Source organism: Neomonachus schauinslandi, chromosome 2, assembly GCF_002201575.2.
Source record: "Neomonachus schauinslandi chromosome 2, ASM220157v2, whole genome shotgun sequence".
Classification (NCBI taxonomy): domain Eukaryota; kingdom Metazoa; phylum Chordata; class Mammalia; order Carnivora; family Phocidae; genus Neomonachus; species Neomonachus schauinslandi.
Window position 1 is genome coordinate 159,471,878 of NC_058404.1, and position 18,078 is coordinate 159,489,955.

The window sequence follows — 18,078 nt, forward strand, 5'->3', positions numbered from 1 at the left end:
GGAGGCCTGCTTCTCCCTCTTCCCACCCCCTCTGCTTGTGCTCCCTCTCTTGCTGTGTCTCTCTCTCTGTCAAATAAATAAATAAATAAATCTTAAAAAAAAAAAAAAAAAGAAATATTTGTGTTAAATAGAAGTCTTCCAGTTAAAACTGTAGACTGACTATACACATTTGATCTTCCCTCCCTCTTGAAATGACAGTAAAGGAACAGAAAGTTATACACTCATAAGGACATAGAGAACAAGAAAGAAAACAACAGTGGATAAATGATGTCAATAACTTGTGGAAGACAAAGAGTAGATAGAATAGTGATGCAGAGTGGAAGGATACAATCTAAAGCAAAGCTTCTGAACCTAGGAACTACTGATATTTGGGACCAGATAATCCTTTGCTGTGGGGGGCTGACCTGTGCATTGTGCACTGTAGGATGTTTAGCAGCATCCCAGTCTCTTGAGTAGGCAAGACCCTCTAGTAGAATTTCTAGGTATGAAAAGCACTTTTTCCTCTAGTGTCAACCGCATTCTCCAGGTATTGCCAAATATCTCCTAGGAGGCAAAACTGACCCCAGTTGAGGAACACTGATCTAAAGTGACCACAGTTAGCAATCAGCTGATCTGCCTTGAAGAAACTCAACACATGAAGGCACCAGGTGGTGGGCTGGGGTCAAGAACAGAACAAGGAGACTGGCTGAAAATCTATACTGGGAGCATCACACCCCAGAGAGCTATCTCTTTCTAGAAAATTCTCCTGGAAACCAAAAATATAAATTTTAAAATAAATCAATAGAAGAGTTAGAAGATAAAGTTACGGAAATCTCCCAGAAAGAACAAAAAATCAAAGAGAAAATAAGGGAAAAAGGATAAGAACCTCAGATCTCTTTAGGAGGTCCAAAACCAACTAATAAAAGTTCCAGAAGGGTGCCTGGCTGGCTCAGTAGGTAGAGCATGTGACTCTTGATCTCGGGGTCATGAATTCAAGCCCCATGCTGAGTGTAGAGCTTACTTAAAAAAAAAGAGTTCCAGAGAGAGAAAATAGTACAGTAAATTACCCAAGAAATTGAAAATAAGAAGGAGGAAATTCTAAAAGTTTTCAGAAATAAAAACATGTACAAAGGACTAGGATATAGAATAGCATCAGACTTCTCAAAGAAAGTTAAGAGACAATGGAAGACAGTATTCAAAATTTTTAGGGAAAATAATTTTCTAATCTAGATTCCCATATACCAAGCCAAATCATAAATCAATTATGAAATCTGAATAAAGACATTTTCAGACACGTAGTGTACCAAAAAAATCTCCTCCCATGTACTTTTTTCCAGGAAACCACTGGAGAAGGTGCTATACCAGAATGAAGGAAAGAAAACACGAGATTCAATACAGGAGAGGGGCAGAGAGAAATTCTTAAGAGGAGGACATAGTCCACAATGGAGCAAGATGATGGAAAGCTCAAGGGAAGTCTTCAGTGGAAAACAACAGAACTGATAGGTTTGAGCATGTGCTAGAGATATTGGAGTTCTTGACAAAAATTAGCAACGGGTTTAATGAAAACAGAAAAGAAAAAATAAAATGAAACAAAACAAAAGCAATTATTAATTCCAGGAAAAAGATCTGTAAGAGAAAAGGCAAGAGTAGTACTATCTCATTTGGCTGACCCATGGGCCACTAGAAGTCATAATAATATAAACAGTTACTACTAAAGTAAGTATAATATGTAATAAAACTATGAAGTAATGGAGGAAGAAAAAGGAAAGAGTGCCAAGTCATCATCTAACATCACAGATACTCAAATAATCTTGAATCGATAAAGTAAGGCAAGTAAGACTAAGCAGTTAGAAGCACATTATTTAGGGGCACCTGGGTGGCTCAGTTGGTTAAGCGACTGCCTTCAGCTCAGGTCATGGTCCTGGAGTCCCGGGATCGAGTCCCGCATCGGGCTCCCTGCTCAGCGGGGAGTCTGCTTCTCCCTCTGACCCTCCCCCCTTCTCATGTGCTTGCTCTCTCTCATTCTCTCTCTCTCAAATAAATAAATAAAATCTTTAAAAAAAAAAAAAAGAAGCACATTATTTAGAAACAGGGAGGAATTAGAATTGTGGGTAGTAGTTTTGGGGATAAAGAGGTGGGAAATGAAACTGGGTGTTTATTGCATTAAAAATCTTCCAAAATCCCTTGGGTATACCTTGTACAAACAAGAATATATGTATAGTATAAAGAACAACAACAACAAAAGTTACCTGGCTTAAAAATATTACCTATTACCTGAACCTTGAAACTACTGGTGAGCAGTCTCCAATCACCAATCACATCCCCCAAACCCTGCCACAATAACCATTATCATGAGTCTCGTGTTTCTCATTTCTTACTTTTTTGTTAGTGTACCATATCCGTATGAATCCCTAAATAATATACAGTTTAGGTCTGTATATTTTTGAACTCTACACAAGTAGAATCATACTGCATGTTCTTTGACACTGTATTTATAAGATTCAAGTACACTGATGTTTGCAGCTACTGCACACTCATTTTCACTGCTCTGTAATACCTCACTGTATGAATTATTACCACTATTTCTCTATTTTCCTCATAACTGACATCAAGATTGTTTCTTGTTTTCTACCAGGGAGTTAAATATTTTAGGCTTTGTGAGCCCTGTGGTCTGCTGCCACCACTCCGTGGTAACATAAAAACAGCCATGGGCAATGTGTAACAAATGAATATGGTTGTGTTCCAATAAAAATTTTACTACAAAGACAAACTAGAGGCCAGATTTGGTCTGGGGGCCACAGTTTGCTGACTTCCAACCAGGGTTCTTACCTAGAAATGGATTTGCTGGCTCACAGAATATGCCTTTGCTAGGCAATGCCAAATTATCCTCCAAAGAGGTACCAATTTGCATTCCCTAACCCTACATGTATTTGCTAAATTTGTGTGTTATAACTTGTTAATTTCTTTTTTTAAAATTTTTTAAAAAGTAATCTGTACACCCAACATGGGGTTGAACCTATAACCCTGAGATCAAGAGTCACATGCTCTACTGACTGAGCCAGCCAGGAGCCCCTAACTTTTTAATTTCTGATGCCCTGATGGATATGAAATGTTTTTACTATGGTTTTAATTTGTATTTCCTCTCTTATTGATGTAGAACACCTTTTTATGTTTATTAGCCATTTGTAATTTCTTCTGCCATGAAGTGTCAATTCATATCTTCTGTAAGTTTTTTTTTAGGTTAAATGTATAGCAAATCCTCTGTTAGTGGCCTGTTTTTTCAACCTATGACTATTTGATGAACAAAGAAGTTCTTGTCAATATAGTCCTATTTATTTGTTTTCTTTCATTTGTATTTAGGAGCTTACATTCTGGCAACAGACACTTGCTAGCTGTGTGATGTTAGGCAAACTGTCCCCCCCACCCCCGCCCTCAGTTTCTTTATGTGTGAAATAAGGATAATATTAGCCTTTACTTCATATGATTGTTATCAGAATTAAAATTATATAAAATGTTGAGAAAGTGCCTGACACAAAGTAAATGCTATATGAATTGCTATTATTATTATTTCTCCAAAGTCACAAAGATTTTCTCCTGGACATGGAGCTCAATATGGGGTGTGAACACACGACCTGAGATCAAGACTTGAGCTGAGATCAAGAGCAGACCTTTAACCACTGAGCCATCCAGGTGCCCCATCTCCTGTATTTTCTTTAAAAAATTGTAGCTATTTCTTGAACATTCAAGATTGCAACTATTTTTGGATATGGTATACTTGAAGTAGGATGTAATTCCTTCTTAATATAGACATATACATATATATATGTGTGCGTGTATATATATACACACACATACATACACATGAATAGCCAATTTTCCCAGAAATAATTATTGAATAATCCTTTTCCCATTGATCTGAGTCCTTGATAGATCAAGTTGCCATATATTTGTGGTTTTGTGGGTTTGCGCTCTACTGGATTTTATCATTTTCCTTTAATCCTTGTGAACTACCCCTTTATATTAATTACTAACTCTAAAGCTTTCATACTTGGTAGGCTAAGTTCCACACCATGTTCTTCTTTAAAATTTCTTTGTGATTCTTAGCTCTGTTTCCATGTAAAATTTAAATCCATTGTTAGGGGCACCTGGGTGGTTTAGTCGTTACGAGTCTCCTTCAGCTCAGGTCATGATCCCAGGGTCCTGGGATCCCAGAGCCCGCATCAGGCTCCCTGCTCAGCAGGAAGCCTGCTTCTCCCTCTCCCGCACCCCCTGCTTGTATTCCCTCTCTCGCTGTCTCTCTCTGTCAAATAAATATATAAAATCTTAAAAAAAATAAATGAATAAAATAAATAAAATCCATTGTTAATTTACACACACACACACACCATCTTGGAATTTCAACTGGAACTACATCAATTCTACAGATCAATTTGGGGAGAATTTATATTCTTTTTATAAACATGTCTGTCACCTTTTTTATAAACCTGATATATCTCTTCACTTATTTGGGTCTTCTTTAATGTCTTTCAATAAGGTTGTATTATATTTTCTATTAAGATCCAGCAAATTCATACATAAGTATCTTACATTGCTTATCTCTAGTAAATGGTTTGGATTTTTCTTTTTTTTTCTCTTCTTTGGGATCTGTTAAACTTCCAGCATTCATTGTGCATTTTGAATCTGAGAACTCCTGTGTTTTTATAAGACCTAGAAAATTATCAGTCATTATCTTTTCAAATACTGCCTCTCTCACACATTCTATTACATTCTCCTAGAATTTTGACAAATATATGTTAGACTTTCTTACTTTATTCTCTAAAGCTTTAACTTATTTTACATTTTCCATATCCTAGTCTCTTTCCAATGACTTCTAGTACTTTAGATATATTTTTTATATTTTTCAGTTCATTAATTCTCACTTTCAGCTTCTGGGCAAGCTGGACCGTTCTACCTGAAATAATTAAAAATTGGACAAGATACATAAAACAATGGTTTTCAAGACACTGAGCATCAGGTAGTGATGGACAGTGACCCCTAAGGGACAAGAAATAAATGAGGTGAGCCCTATGACAGCTCCAGCTTACTGCTTCAAGAATTTCTAGGCTGTGGCACAGGGAAAGGAACTCAGGTGAAGCCTGGTGGTTCCCCTAAGTTCAGAAGACACGACTGAAAGTCAAGGGAGGCCAAGGCAGTTAGGGTTTGCAGAGCAGACACTGGAGGAGAGCTACACAGACAGAGCTCCAGAGATCTATAAAAGGTGCCCCTTGAGTGTTCAGCTGAGCAGAGCTCAGCACAGAGGAAGTTACCCAAGGCCAGAGAAAGAACCATCAAAAAGTTAAAGGGAATACTCAGGGCTCATGTAGGCCAGGAGTAACTCCTGTTCCCATCAGTCATTTGAAAACCTCATAATTCATAGGGCAATAGATAGCATACTCAAAACAGTTTTGTCCCAGTAATGAAACAAAATTAGTCCAGGACTAAATGCTACTCTGGTCCCACCTAATGAAGCTTAAAAGCAAAACTGAAAGGGCTCAAGCTACTTCCATCTGCCTTAACTGTATCCCAGAACAAACCTCAAGAGTATTTATAGGGATACAAGCCATCCAGCAACCAAGAAGATAAAACTCACAATGTCTGACATCTAAAATTACCAGGCATGCAGAGAATCAGGAAAATATAACCGATGAGGAGGAGGAAAAAAAAAAATCAACTGACTCAAAGTTGATAGAAACAGATGATAGCATATGTAGACGTAAATAAAAGCAGTGAAGACATAGTAAAGGAAACTAGTCAAAATGAAACACCAAGAAAAAAAAAGGATTCAGAACACATAATAATTTGATTAAAAAATTCTATCTCTAGAGAGAGCAATAAGGAATGAAAATGAATTTCATTTTTTCCACTATGTCTGTATTATGATTTTTTAACAAGAACAAAACAACAATAATCATAACTAACACCTACTGAGTGCCTACAACATGCCAGCAACTCTTCTAAGTTCTTGACATGTACTAACATGTTTAATCGTCACAAAAACTTTAGAAGTACTACCACCATTCCATTTTACAAATAAAGAAACCGAGGGATAGGAAGTTTGAGTAGCCTGTCTACAGGTAATAGGTGACAGAGAAGGATATGAACGCACGTAGTCGACCTTCAGAGTATATACTCCTAACCAGCATCTCTAGCATACTATTTTGTAATTTTAAAAACATAGAGCATATTGAAACTATAATTGAAATTCATATAACATAATTTACCCCAAATCTAGTTTGATAAATTACCTGATGGTTAATACATGTCAAATGTTCAATAGTTTTCTCTAATTTTGATTTTTCAAAAATACTCATTTCCTGGAGATCCTGAAAAAGAATTTTATGGAAGATGTTTATTCACAGCAGATAACAAAACAAAATTAGCAAAGTAAGCAACACAAGTCTACAGGATTATTCTATTTGTCTTTTTAATAACATGGAAATGATTTAGAAAGAAAATCATTAGACATTTTATGATAATGATGCTTTTGGTTGAAAAAAAAAAGGGACAAGAGTTTCTTACCCTTTATATACAACTTCCATGTGCAATTGTAATAGAAGACACAGAATGGCATGGATTTGTTTTTAAAGATTTATACAGGTCAATCCATTAGTACAAGTATAAAAGGAAAAAGCAGCAGGTTAAGTCTGATCAGGAGTACACCCTCATGAGAAGTGTGAGAGGAGCACAGGGCAAAGAAGAAATGAGGTCACAAAGACACAGGAAGGACTACTACAGGGCCATGCAAGAGATGAGAATTTCAAGAATAGGCTGGTCAACAGTGTAAACACAAGCACTATTTCTTTGGTTAGGTTACCTTATCCAACTCTTGCTGATGCTAAGTGTAGGACAAATGATATAAGCTGGTATTCCCTGAGAATTTTTCTAGTGCAGATTCATACTTCTATCCATGTTACTCATTAAAAACAAATCAATTAAGACACCTGGACACTTGAATTATATATCTGGTTGGAAGGGTCACTGTGCTATATGCATTTTTTATTAGATCATTCAACCAGTATTGAGTACATACTACATATCAAGCACCCAGCAAGGTGTTAGGAAAACATAGTGAGTAAAATGGATAAAGCCTCTGACATCACAGTTACTAAAGCCTAGTAGAAAAGACAAACCTTAAACAAGATACCATAATAAAACCATGAATATTCTGCTAGAAAAAATGAACTTTATGGCAACATACTGAAGGGAATCTAGAGTCCTGGGTTCATTGCTTGTGTGAGGAAACGATGTTTAACCTGGCTCTAAAGGATGTATAGGAATTAGCCAGGTGAAAGTACTGTAAGGGGTAAAAGATTTTTCAATAGCCTATGCAGAAAATTGGGGGTAAGAAAAAGTCCATTAAGCTTGGAGTTGAGAAAATGAGATGTGGGAAATGGGGGAGATGAGTTTGGGGAAAAGAAGCTAGACCTTGAAGTAGGCAAAAGCCAATCACTGAAGTCTTTGAAAACAGTTCATATATATATATATATATATATATATTTAAAGATTTATTTGTGTGAGACAGAGAGAGAGAGCACAAGCAGGGGGAGCGGCAGGCAGAGGGAGAGGGAGAAGCAGGCAGAGGGAGAGGGGGAAGCAGGCTTCCCGCTGAGCAGGGAGCCCGATGTGGGACTTGATCCCAGGACGCTGGGATCATGACCTGAGCTGAAGGCAGACACTTAACCGACTAAGCTACCCAAGCGTCCCCAGTTGATAGATTTTAAATCTGATCAGATTTATCTCTCTGAAAGACAAACTCTGCCTTTGGTGTAAAATACAGATTTGAGAGGCTGCTGATACACTAATGCAGTTGGGAGAAAATAATGGCCAGAATGGGATGGCAGCAGGGGAACAGAAAAAAGTACACAGAGTCGAGAGAAACTAACGTAAGCTCAGGAGTCAGACTCCATCTGACTTCACCGTTAGGTGATCTTGGACAGATTATTTAAACTCTGTAACTCAAAGACCACATCTGTAAGCATTAGCTATCTGAAAAGGTAATTGTGAAGATTTACTGAGATAGCCCATGTAAAAAGCACTTAGAACAGAGCCTCCCACATGAAAAGACCTCAGTAAGTGTTAAATATTATTTAAGAGGTAGCACACATAGGACTTGGTGATTAGTTGAGAGAAAAGAGCTTTACAGGAGAGAGGAGCAGTGATGATGCCTGGTTTGACAACTGGGTAGGGTAGATAGCTGAATAACAGGAAACTACTAGAGGAGGCTTTAGGATTGAGATGATTAATTTAGTTTTTAAGTAAAAGACCTACTGTAAACTCATAAATCTTGCCTTCTACAATCTAGAAAGATTCTGGTAATAGGAATTTCACTTTTTCTGAGCTTTCAGTACTACTGCATTTTAAAATCCTGTTTCTACAGTCCTTGGTCCTTTCAACAAATATGGAAAAGAATAAATCAGAAGCTTGTGCTAAACGCTGCCATATTGCACAGAAATTTTCCATTTGGTAATTTTAACACTTATTTTTATAAGAAAGCACATTCTGCAGGGCAGTATTCCAAAAGAACCCAATTAAAAATATTCCGCTGGGGTAAAATTTCAACTGAAAATGTATGACATAAAGACTACCCTTATAATGCTTAAATATTCTTATTCCTAACTTGAGCTGCTAATTTCTAAGTATTAATTCAATAATACTTATTGGAAGCAAACTATGAAACCAAAATAGTAACAGTAATAGCTAACATTGAGTTCTTATAATGTTCTAGGCACTATTAAGTGCTTTATGTACTTTCACACATTTTTTTGGAGATTATAAAAGAAAGTATAAGATATTGCCACTAAATAGCACACCAAAAGCACAAGAGACAAAAGAAAAAAATACATAAACTGGACTTTATCAAAATTAAAAACTCTTGTGCTTTAAAGGACTCCATTAAGAAAATGAAAAGGCAACCCACAGAATGGGGACAAGTACTTGTAAATCATGTATCTGATAAGGAGCTTGTATCAAGAATATATAAAATACTCTTACAGTTCAGTAACAATGAGGCAATAACCCAATGTAAATATGGGCAAAGGATCTGAATAGACATTTCTCCAAAGAAGATACACAAATGGCCAAATAAGCACATGAATAGATGCCCGATGTCATTAGCCATCAAGGAAATGCAAATCAAGACCACAGTGGATACTACTTCATACCCACCAGCATGATGATAACAAAGAAGACAGATAATAACAAGTGTTGGTGAGGATGTGGAGAACCTAGAACTCTTATACACTGCCGGTGAGAATATAAATGGTACAGCTGATTTGGAAAACAGCCTGGCAGTTGCTCAAATGGCTATGGTTATCATATGAATCTAGGTATATACCCAAGATAAATGAAAACCTACATCAACAAAAAGTTGTACATGAATGTTCACAGCATCATTTTTCATAACAGTCAAAAAGTAAAAACCACATAAATGAAAATTAAAATGTTTTCTATCTATCCATAGAATGGAATATTATTCTACAATAAAAAGGAATAAAGTATTGATACATACTACATGGATGAACTTGAAAACATTATGCAAAGTGAGAGAAGCCAAGAGATAAAAAACTACACACTAAGTGTTTCAATTATATGAAATGTTCAGAGTAGGCAAATCTGTAGAGACAGAAAGTAGTTTTGTGGCTGCCTAGGCCTGAGGAGGCTAGGGTGAAATGGAGAACCGCTACTAAGGGGTTTCAGGGTCTCTTTTCGAGGTAATGAAAATGCTCTAAAATTGACTGTGGTGGTAGGCTGAACAGGTCTATGAATATATTAAAAAGCACTGAACTGTACACTATAAATGGGTGAACTGAATGTTATGTGAGTAACTCAGTCAAGTTGTTTTACATTTAAAAAAAAAAGATAATGTCCTTCCACATGACGAAGGAACCTCCTATTGAGATCAGAGGTCAGTAATTTTCTCTAAAGAACCAGATAATAAGTATTTTAGGATTTGTGGGCCACTTTCTGCTGCAAATACTCAATTCTGCCACTGCAGCACGACAGAAGCCACACAGAAAACTATGGGCCACAAATGAGCATGGTATTCCAATAACACTGACCGAAGATGCAACCTGAATTTCACAGTTTTCATGTGTCATGAAATACTCTCCTTTATTTTTCAATGACTTAAAATGTAAAAACCATTTTTAGCACATGGTCATACAAAAACACAATGGTCTAGATTTGGTTCATGTGTCATTGTTTGCCAACCTCTTGATCTAGCTGTACATCCTAAATAAGTCACTTCACAGGAAAACATAAAGGCCTCCCTTTTCCCTATAAATTACCTTTCAAAAATAAGTCAATCTTATTACTTACTTTTAACTTTTCTTTTAAAGCTTCTTTTTCTGACATAATCCTTCTTAAGTCAGATAATGCAAGTTCTTTTTCTTTCTCCATAAGACTCACAATATTATGCGAGACTGTGGTTTTGGTAGACTCTTGTCTTAGTGCACATAACTGTTCCTGAGCCTTAAAGAATTAAAAGATATAAATAAAAAACATTTTGGATATGCTCCAAAGGTTAAAAAAAAAAAAAAAAGGCAAACTAAACACATACTACCCTTGCTCTCTTCCCAAATCCCAACAAAATGAGTAAAAGGATTAAAACAACAACAAAATCCCAAAAGACAAGGAGATTGAGGGGAAACGCCAGCTACAAAATTTTGGAAACCAGACAGCAGATGGACAATGAGTAATTAACTAAGCAGACTCGAGAAAGCTGAAATCCAAGTCAATAGTGGGGAAAGCCCAGAAATGAATCAATTTGCAAATGCAGATTCCAAGAAAAATCTCCAAAAGTAAGAACAGCTTTTTCAACTTGACCTTTTAACTTACATGTCCTTCTCCCTCTCTCAAAGTAGCATTAGAACCTCATGGGAAATTGGTATGGAACAAATTTAGACACTTTGCTGTGTTTATATTCACCTTGCTCTCTGACAACTGAGGCTTTGAAACTGGGCCAAGCTGTATCAATTCTCAAATTACAGGCTAAGTCCTTAATATCCAGTATCTCCAAATCGTGGGCGCTACCCACTGTTTGACAGACTCCTAACATGTCTGAATCCCAAGGATAAACTTGGCTCAGAGTAGGCTAAGACCTGTTTCAGGTAGCTTTAGAAGTAGGAGATTATTTCTAACAGACTTAACACAGAGATAAACTGGAAGAGAAGAAGAATAAATATGGAAAAAATTATAGAAATCTCTGCTTTGGGAACAGGACAATAACAGAAACTACTACCATACTTAGATAACTCTAATTACGAAGGAATATAACAAGGTCCATATATTACAGTAATTTAAAAGATTTATACTGGTTCCCTTATATTTAACTTGTTCTATATAATGTTGGCTTAATCAATTTCTTACTTCATTATATAAGACACTTAGTTTATCTCTTTCTGCTGTCAATAATTTAACATTGGACTGTATGTCCTCCATATGTTTTTCAAATCTTTCCAGCATACGCTGAAGTTCATCTCTTTCTCTTGTGACCAGATGAATTTCTGAGTTGTAATCACCCTGAAACATAATTTAAAAACAAGTTATCATTGTTATAATTATCACCATATGGTTGTCACAGGATGTTGGTAATGACAGTGACTGAATAATGTTAACAGACAAAAGGAACACAATTTTTTTATCCATAGTGAGAGCAGCAGATGATAGAGTGCAGGCAGTACTGGGGCAAATTTCCCAGCCTTCAAATGCCCAAAAGGACCCCCCCACCCCCACCCCCCGCTGCCAATAATACCACTTGATCAGATCCTGTCAAACACTTCAACTGTCATTCTCCTGGAGTTATAATGGTAGTAACTAAAGTGTAATCCCCAGAGCAGAAGCATCAGCAGCATGTAGGAACTTGTTACACATGCAAGTTGGTGGGCCCACCCCAGACATACTAAATCAGAAACTGTGGGCATAGGGCCAGTAACCACGGTCTATCAAGCCCTCCAGGTGATTCTCACGCATGCTAATTGTTGGGAACCACTAGTTTACAAACCTCTCCAGGGAAGAGACTAGGAGGATATGTGTGTGCCTGCTCACCCAGTATAAGTAACTATTATAGCCTAGCACATTCTTCAGTGTTTTCTGATTGAATCTAAGATCAATTTCCCAGCCACACCAACCTCCGCAACCATCCCAGCCCCAACCTATGTGAAGTCTATTTTTGCAATGAGAGAAATATAAACATTTCTACCAGGCAGTATACACTAAGGATGTTCACCAAATAAGCAAATACTTCCAACATTTCTAAAACAAGATGATGCTTATTATTTTAGTCCGATTCAACAGATCCACTATCTTCACAACTATGTGGAAAATAAAGGTGATAAATGTAGACTTGGGATCTAGGTCTTTTTTTTTAGAGCATGAGCAAGCAAGCGAGCAATCAGGGGAGAGGGAGAATCTTAAGCAGGTTCTAGGCCCAGCACAAGCTTGACGCAGGGCTTGATCTCACAACCCCGAGGGGATGTAAGGTACCTTAATATTAAAGTACTAAATGCAGAAGCCCCAGGAAGAGATAATCTGATATATGTTAAGCATCCTGATATATGTTATTCATTATCTACTGTGCACATAACCATGTCTAATGTAGACTTGGTATCTGTGAGGTAAATTTAACCTGCCACTTGGAAGTAAGTTATCATCTTGGTAAACAAGCAAAACCAAAGCATAATGGATGAGGTCAGTTATCTGGACACCTTAAAGGGTAAGATATTTTATAGGACAAAAGCAGATTAGGGGGGTGCCTGGGTGGCTCAGTCGTTAAGTGTCTGTCTTCAGCTCAGGTCATGATCCCAGGATCCTGGGATCAAGCCCCGCATCGGGCTCCCTGCTCCGCAGGCAGCCTGCTTCTCCCTTTCCCACTCCCCCTGCTTGTGTTCCCTCTCTCGCTGTGTCTTTCTCTGTCAAATAAATGAATACAATCTTAAAAAAAAAAAAAAAGCAGATTAGGGTTTGAGGACTTAAGGCTTAGATAGCTATAAAAGAAAATCTGTAACCTAATTATATCTACATAAAAATATCTTACAAAAAGGAGGTGGTCTGCATAGATTTTAGAAAAGGAGTACTCAGTAAATAAAGATTTGACAGTAGTGCAGATGTGGTCACTGAGCACTGGAACAAAGCAGAGCTGAGCCTTGTACTGTCCCACTGCCCTGGAATCACAGAGTTTGCCCATGGCTGACAAAATTCAGCGGGCTAGGGCAAAAGCCCAGAGGGGCTCCTGAGCTCAAGGCTTGGCAGAAGTGTCACTGCTCATCCAGCTTCTCCCCCAGAGCTAAGCTGAGGACCTGGGATGGGGTGGGAGCTGGGGGTCTGGTTATAAATAAAGTTGGGACATTAAAAAACAAAAAAGATTTGACAGTCTATTTTCATTACTGTCTAGGTCTCAGCTTAAATGTCACTTTCTCTCAGGAGTTTCTGACTCTTCAGTCTAATTTAGATCTCCCTCTTTGTATTCTTAAGAGCATTCTGAAACCTTGTATCCTTTTTTCACTAACACTTACTATAAACGAGCTTATAAAGTTATTAACATGATTAGGTGTTTAATATACGTCTTTACCACTAAAATGTAAGCTCAATGAGAGACACAGTAGGTATCTGGTCTGACCACACCACCTTCAGTGCCTAGCATGGTACCTAAAATGAACGAATTCTCCAACATTACTGACTGGCCTTCTTAAGCAGGAACTCTAGCTCTTTTCTAAATATATCCTATACAGACATAAATATACAGATATATTTGTGTTCATATGTAATTGTTAATAATTCCCTTTTACCATTCCATTGTTCCTGACAACACACACACACAAGCTCATGCACATACATACACAATACTAAAGGCTACATGCACAGAAACTATGTCTTCTTTATCTCACATCCAGTGCCTCATTCAGAGCGGGCACTTAATATGTACCTGTTGAACTGAATTTAACTTTGTACCTAGACCTGATGTGTTTTGAACCAGCAAATAATAAGGGCATGAAATATTTACTAGGCACTGGGTGTAATGCTGGGCCCTTATTATCTCATGTAACCTTTGGAAACGGGTTTCATGAAGTGAGGTAACCTGTCCAAGGTCATAAAGGCAGTTTGTGTCTCTAACTCCAAAGCCCTTTCAACTCTACTATACTTGAAACTCATGATTGGAACCATAGTGAATATAAGCACAAGGAGAAGGAGGCAGTGCTCACGCTACACACACAATAGAGTATCAATGGGTGTATCTTTGACAAAGATCATTGATATTAAAAATATCAATATTTTTTTCTGAGTACTGCAATCCTAAGGAAACTGTGCCTAACAGTTTGCCATAAAGCAGGATTTGAAAACTCATGTGTACCATAGTTTGCTATGTAGTTTCTAAACATGTTTAAAATACCCAAGTTTAGGTGCAGATGCACACTTCACCCATTTCACTCACGTACACACCTACTCTTCCCTGCCATTCCTGCAACTTATTACTGGAACTCTAAAATGCTCTGAATACCCTACCTTTCTAAACTTTAGAAAAGGAATTCTTGATCTGTGTCAGGTAACATTAGAACATTTTAAGAAAATACGTAAGTTGAAAAGGGATAAAAGTCTCTTCTAATTTTACCAGTACCTCAAACATACCTCATTTGTTTTTCAACTGGAAATCCATACTGAGGAGTTAAATCAAATATCTAGGTTAAAAGCTTTAAGATATTTGTCTACTCAGTTTTACTGAATAAATACGTGATTAAACTAATCAACCATTTTATGGAAGATTCTCCTATGCAATAAAGGTGATCAATTCAGTGATTCATTTTTTCTGAGTCCTAAGTATATATGGGGCTTAAAAAACAACTCAGTAACACAAAGATTAACTTATACAGCATTTTCCCACCAATTCATTCTGCTTATAACAGATAACATAGGGTAGTGTTTTTACTAACACCTGTAAATCAAATTCAGCCATTAGCCAATGAAGTTAAAAAACAGTCCAATCAGAAAACAACCCCAAACCATCTGACAATGGACACAGGATCTTCAGGAAAAAAAATGATGAAACTAGTAAACTCAGCCAAGTCTGAATTTTTTCTAACCTATTATCTTCATGTATATGTCACAGTGACTTGGTATTTTTAAACATTTGAAATTAAATGTTTTGAGTTTTAATTTTAGTCCCAACTTCCCCTAATTTTATCTAGTGTGTAGATAATGTTAGAATCATAAGTCTCCAGGACTCCTATAGCTCCGAAGCTTAAAAAAAAAAGAAAAACATGAATGAAGAAGTCAAATGATACTCATAAAACACTGAAAATAATTAAGACCGAAAATAGAGATACATGATTTTAATCTCTCAAGAAACATGGTTAACTTTACCTAATATACATCTTTAGACTACCAACTTATAAATGTGTTGTAGCAGACAAATGGGAAGACCTGCCCTGCATGCACTTCCACACTCTACCTGCTCCCGCTGAGTGGTTAACATGGAAGATGTCTGGTGCGCACAATGTGACCAGCCCTTCTGACTGGTCCAAGGCTGGGAATAGCAAGAAGCCATGTCATCTGCCATGTGGATGAAGCCACTCTGCTTTGAGAGAAAATGCAGCTGATACCAAGAGTAAAGGATAGAAAGAAAGGAAATGTCCAGTAGCATGAATTACTAGTTCCAGTTTCTGGAAGCCCAGATGTCCCTGTACTTACCCTACATACATAATGAACTATTCATCTTTCCTTAATTTCCAAAAATCAGTATGTTATGCTTTGTTCTTAAGTAGTTTTCCTAATAAATGCAATGTTTCTACAGTACAGGTTGTGTAAAAAAAAATCAAAATTGAGAAAAACCTTTTTTTTTGAGAGAGAGTAAGTGCATACATGAGCAAGGGGGAGGGGCAAAGGGATAGAGAGGAAGACTCTGAAGCAGGCTCCATGCCCAGCGAGGAGCCCGACTTGGGGTTCAATCTCACGACCCCGTGATTATGACATGAGCCTTTAAAATCAAGAGTCTGATGATGCTTAACCAACTGAGCCACCCAGGTGCACCACCCCACGCTTTTAAGTAAGCGCCACATCCAGCACAGAGCCCAAGGCAGGGCTTGAACTCATGACTCTGAGATCAAGACCTGAGCTGAGACCAAGAGTCAGACGTCTAACTGAATGAGCCACCCAGGCGCCCCAAGAAAAACTTTTAAAAAACAAATATTATAAGTTATATTTAATATAATAATCACATCAGAAAAGTTTGTTCATAAAGACACACTTTTGATTATCAATCATCCTTAAAAAGAGATATTACCTTTTCTAGTGTTTTAAATATTGGAATTTTTTCACGTGTAGAATAATTTATAGAGCAAGATCTTCGCTGTATTATATGTTGGAGTCTTTCTAGTTCTTTCTTATAAAAATCTCGTTCTTCTTCTATACCTTTCAGAAATGTATCTAAACGAGAGGGTGACTTGTCTCGACGTTTTATTCCATGTTCTAGCCTCATCCTTTCAACTTCCAGAGTAAGTTCTCTTTCTGTAAATTAAAGTAATTAAATATTAAAAGTGTCGCATATAAATTATACAATTACCCAAATACATTATATCAATAAGTTTTAGAATACAAGCTATTAAAAATCATTAACTTTTGTATATCACCTAGCACTGGCTGATATCAAAGAGGTAAATATTGAGAAAAATGAAGAAAAAGAGCACAAATTACATTAAAAGTTTAAATAAAATCTAGTAAGTCAAAGTCCTCCTACTTTTGTCTTCTCACAAGGTTGGTATCATTTAGTACTATAGAATGAATAAACTACCACATGGTACTTTCTGGTGACCTGAAAATGCATTAAAAGAAAATTTATCTAAAAGCAATTAATCATAATATGCATGATTTTTAACATTAAGTTTGAATTTAATACAGTATTACACAAAGAGATCAAAACAGCTCATCTTTCTCCAAATAAGTACAACTATTAACTTTTACAACAAAAGTTACCTTTTCATGAGTCACAAGTACGCTAATACTGGTAATTTCACATGGTTCAATCTAATTTAACTCTGAGGCATGAAATGATTTTCTAGACATATTCTGATTCACTCATCTCTTCTTTCATTCATTTGACAGGTATTTGTGGAGCATTTACTCTATGCCCACACGTATGAAAAATATAGCTAAGGTCAAACAGTTATTCTGTGTAGTGGGATAAAATCTACAAAAGAATAGCATGCAATGCAATCTGGAGGATGAATTGGCAAATTCATCTCAAGGAGTGACCAGAGAGGTAAGAAGAAAGTAGGAGAGTGGGAAGGAATGGGCTACTGGGTTAAATGCTAAGAAGTCAAATAAAGTAATGAATGAAAAGTGTCCACTGCATTTAGCATAATGGGGATGAGAGAAGCCCTTCCGAGAGTAGCTCAGGTGGGGACGGAAGCCAACTGGAGCAGATTGAGGAGCTAAAGGGTAGTAGTGATCAAGCAGAAACAGCAAAGGTGGATGACCTTTCAAAATGTTAAAACTGTGAAAAAGAAAAAGGGTGGCTGGAGGGGAATGGGTCAAAGTTTTTGTTATAGAATGGGAAAAGGGTAAGCATGGGTTTGTTGTTTAAATTTCAGTTAGTTAGCATACAGTGTAATATTAGTTTCAGGTGTACAATACAGTGATTCAACACTTCCATACATCACCCCATGCTCATCAAGACAAGTGCACTCCTTAATCCCCATCACCTATTTCACCCATCCCTCCACCTACCTCCCCTCTGCTAACCAGCAGTTTGTTCTCTTGAGTTGAGTCTGTTTCTTTTTTCTTTTCTTTAAAGATTTTTTTTAAGTAATCTCTACACCCAACGGGGGGGGCTCAAACTCACAACTCTGAGATCAAGAGTCACATGCTCTTGTGACTGAGCCAGAGAGGTGCTCCAAGAGTCTGTTTCTTTGCCTCTCTTTCTCTTTTTCCCCTTGCTCATTCGTCTTCTTAAATTCCACACATAAGCGGGGCGCCTGGGGGGCTCAGTCGGTTGGGCGTCTGCCTTTGGCTCAGGTCATGATCCCAACGTCCTGGGATCGGGTCCTGCATTGGTCTCCCTGCTCAGCGGGG

General features: G+C 37.3%; 1 protein-coding gene across 1 annotated transcript in view; it reads right to left on the reverse strand.

Annotated features, from left to right (window-relative positions):
• The window catches only part of CEP135 (centrosomal protein 135), a 67,404-nt gene that overhangs the window by 25,917 nt on the left and 23,409 nt on the right, over positions 1-18,078 (reverse strand). The window contains exons 11-14 of the mRNA XM_021701623.1: positions 16,292-16,515; positions 11,386-11,538; positions 10,336-10,488; positions 6,264-6,341 (exon numbers count right to left, since the gene is read on the reverse strand). Coding sequence (XP_021557298.1) covers positions 6,264-6,341; positions 10,336-10,488; positions 11,386-11,538; positions 16,292-16,515 — 608 coding nt within the window. The remainder of the gene's footprint in view (positions 1-6,263; positions 6,342-10,335; positions 10,489-11,385; positions 11,539-16,291; positions 16,516-18,078) is intronic.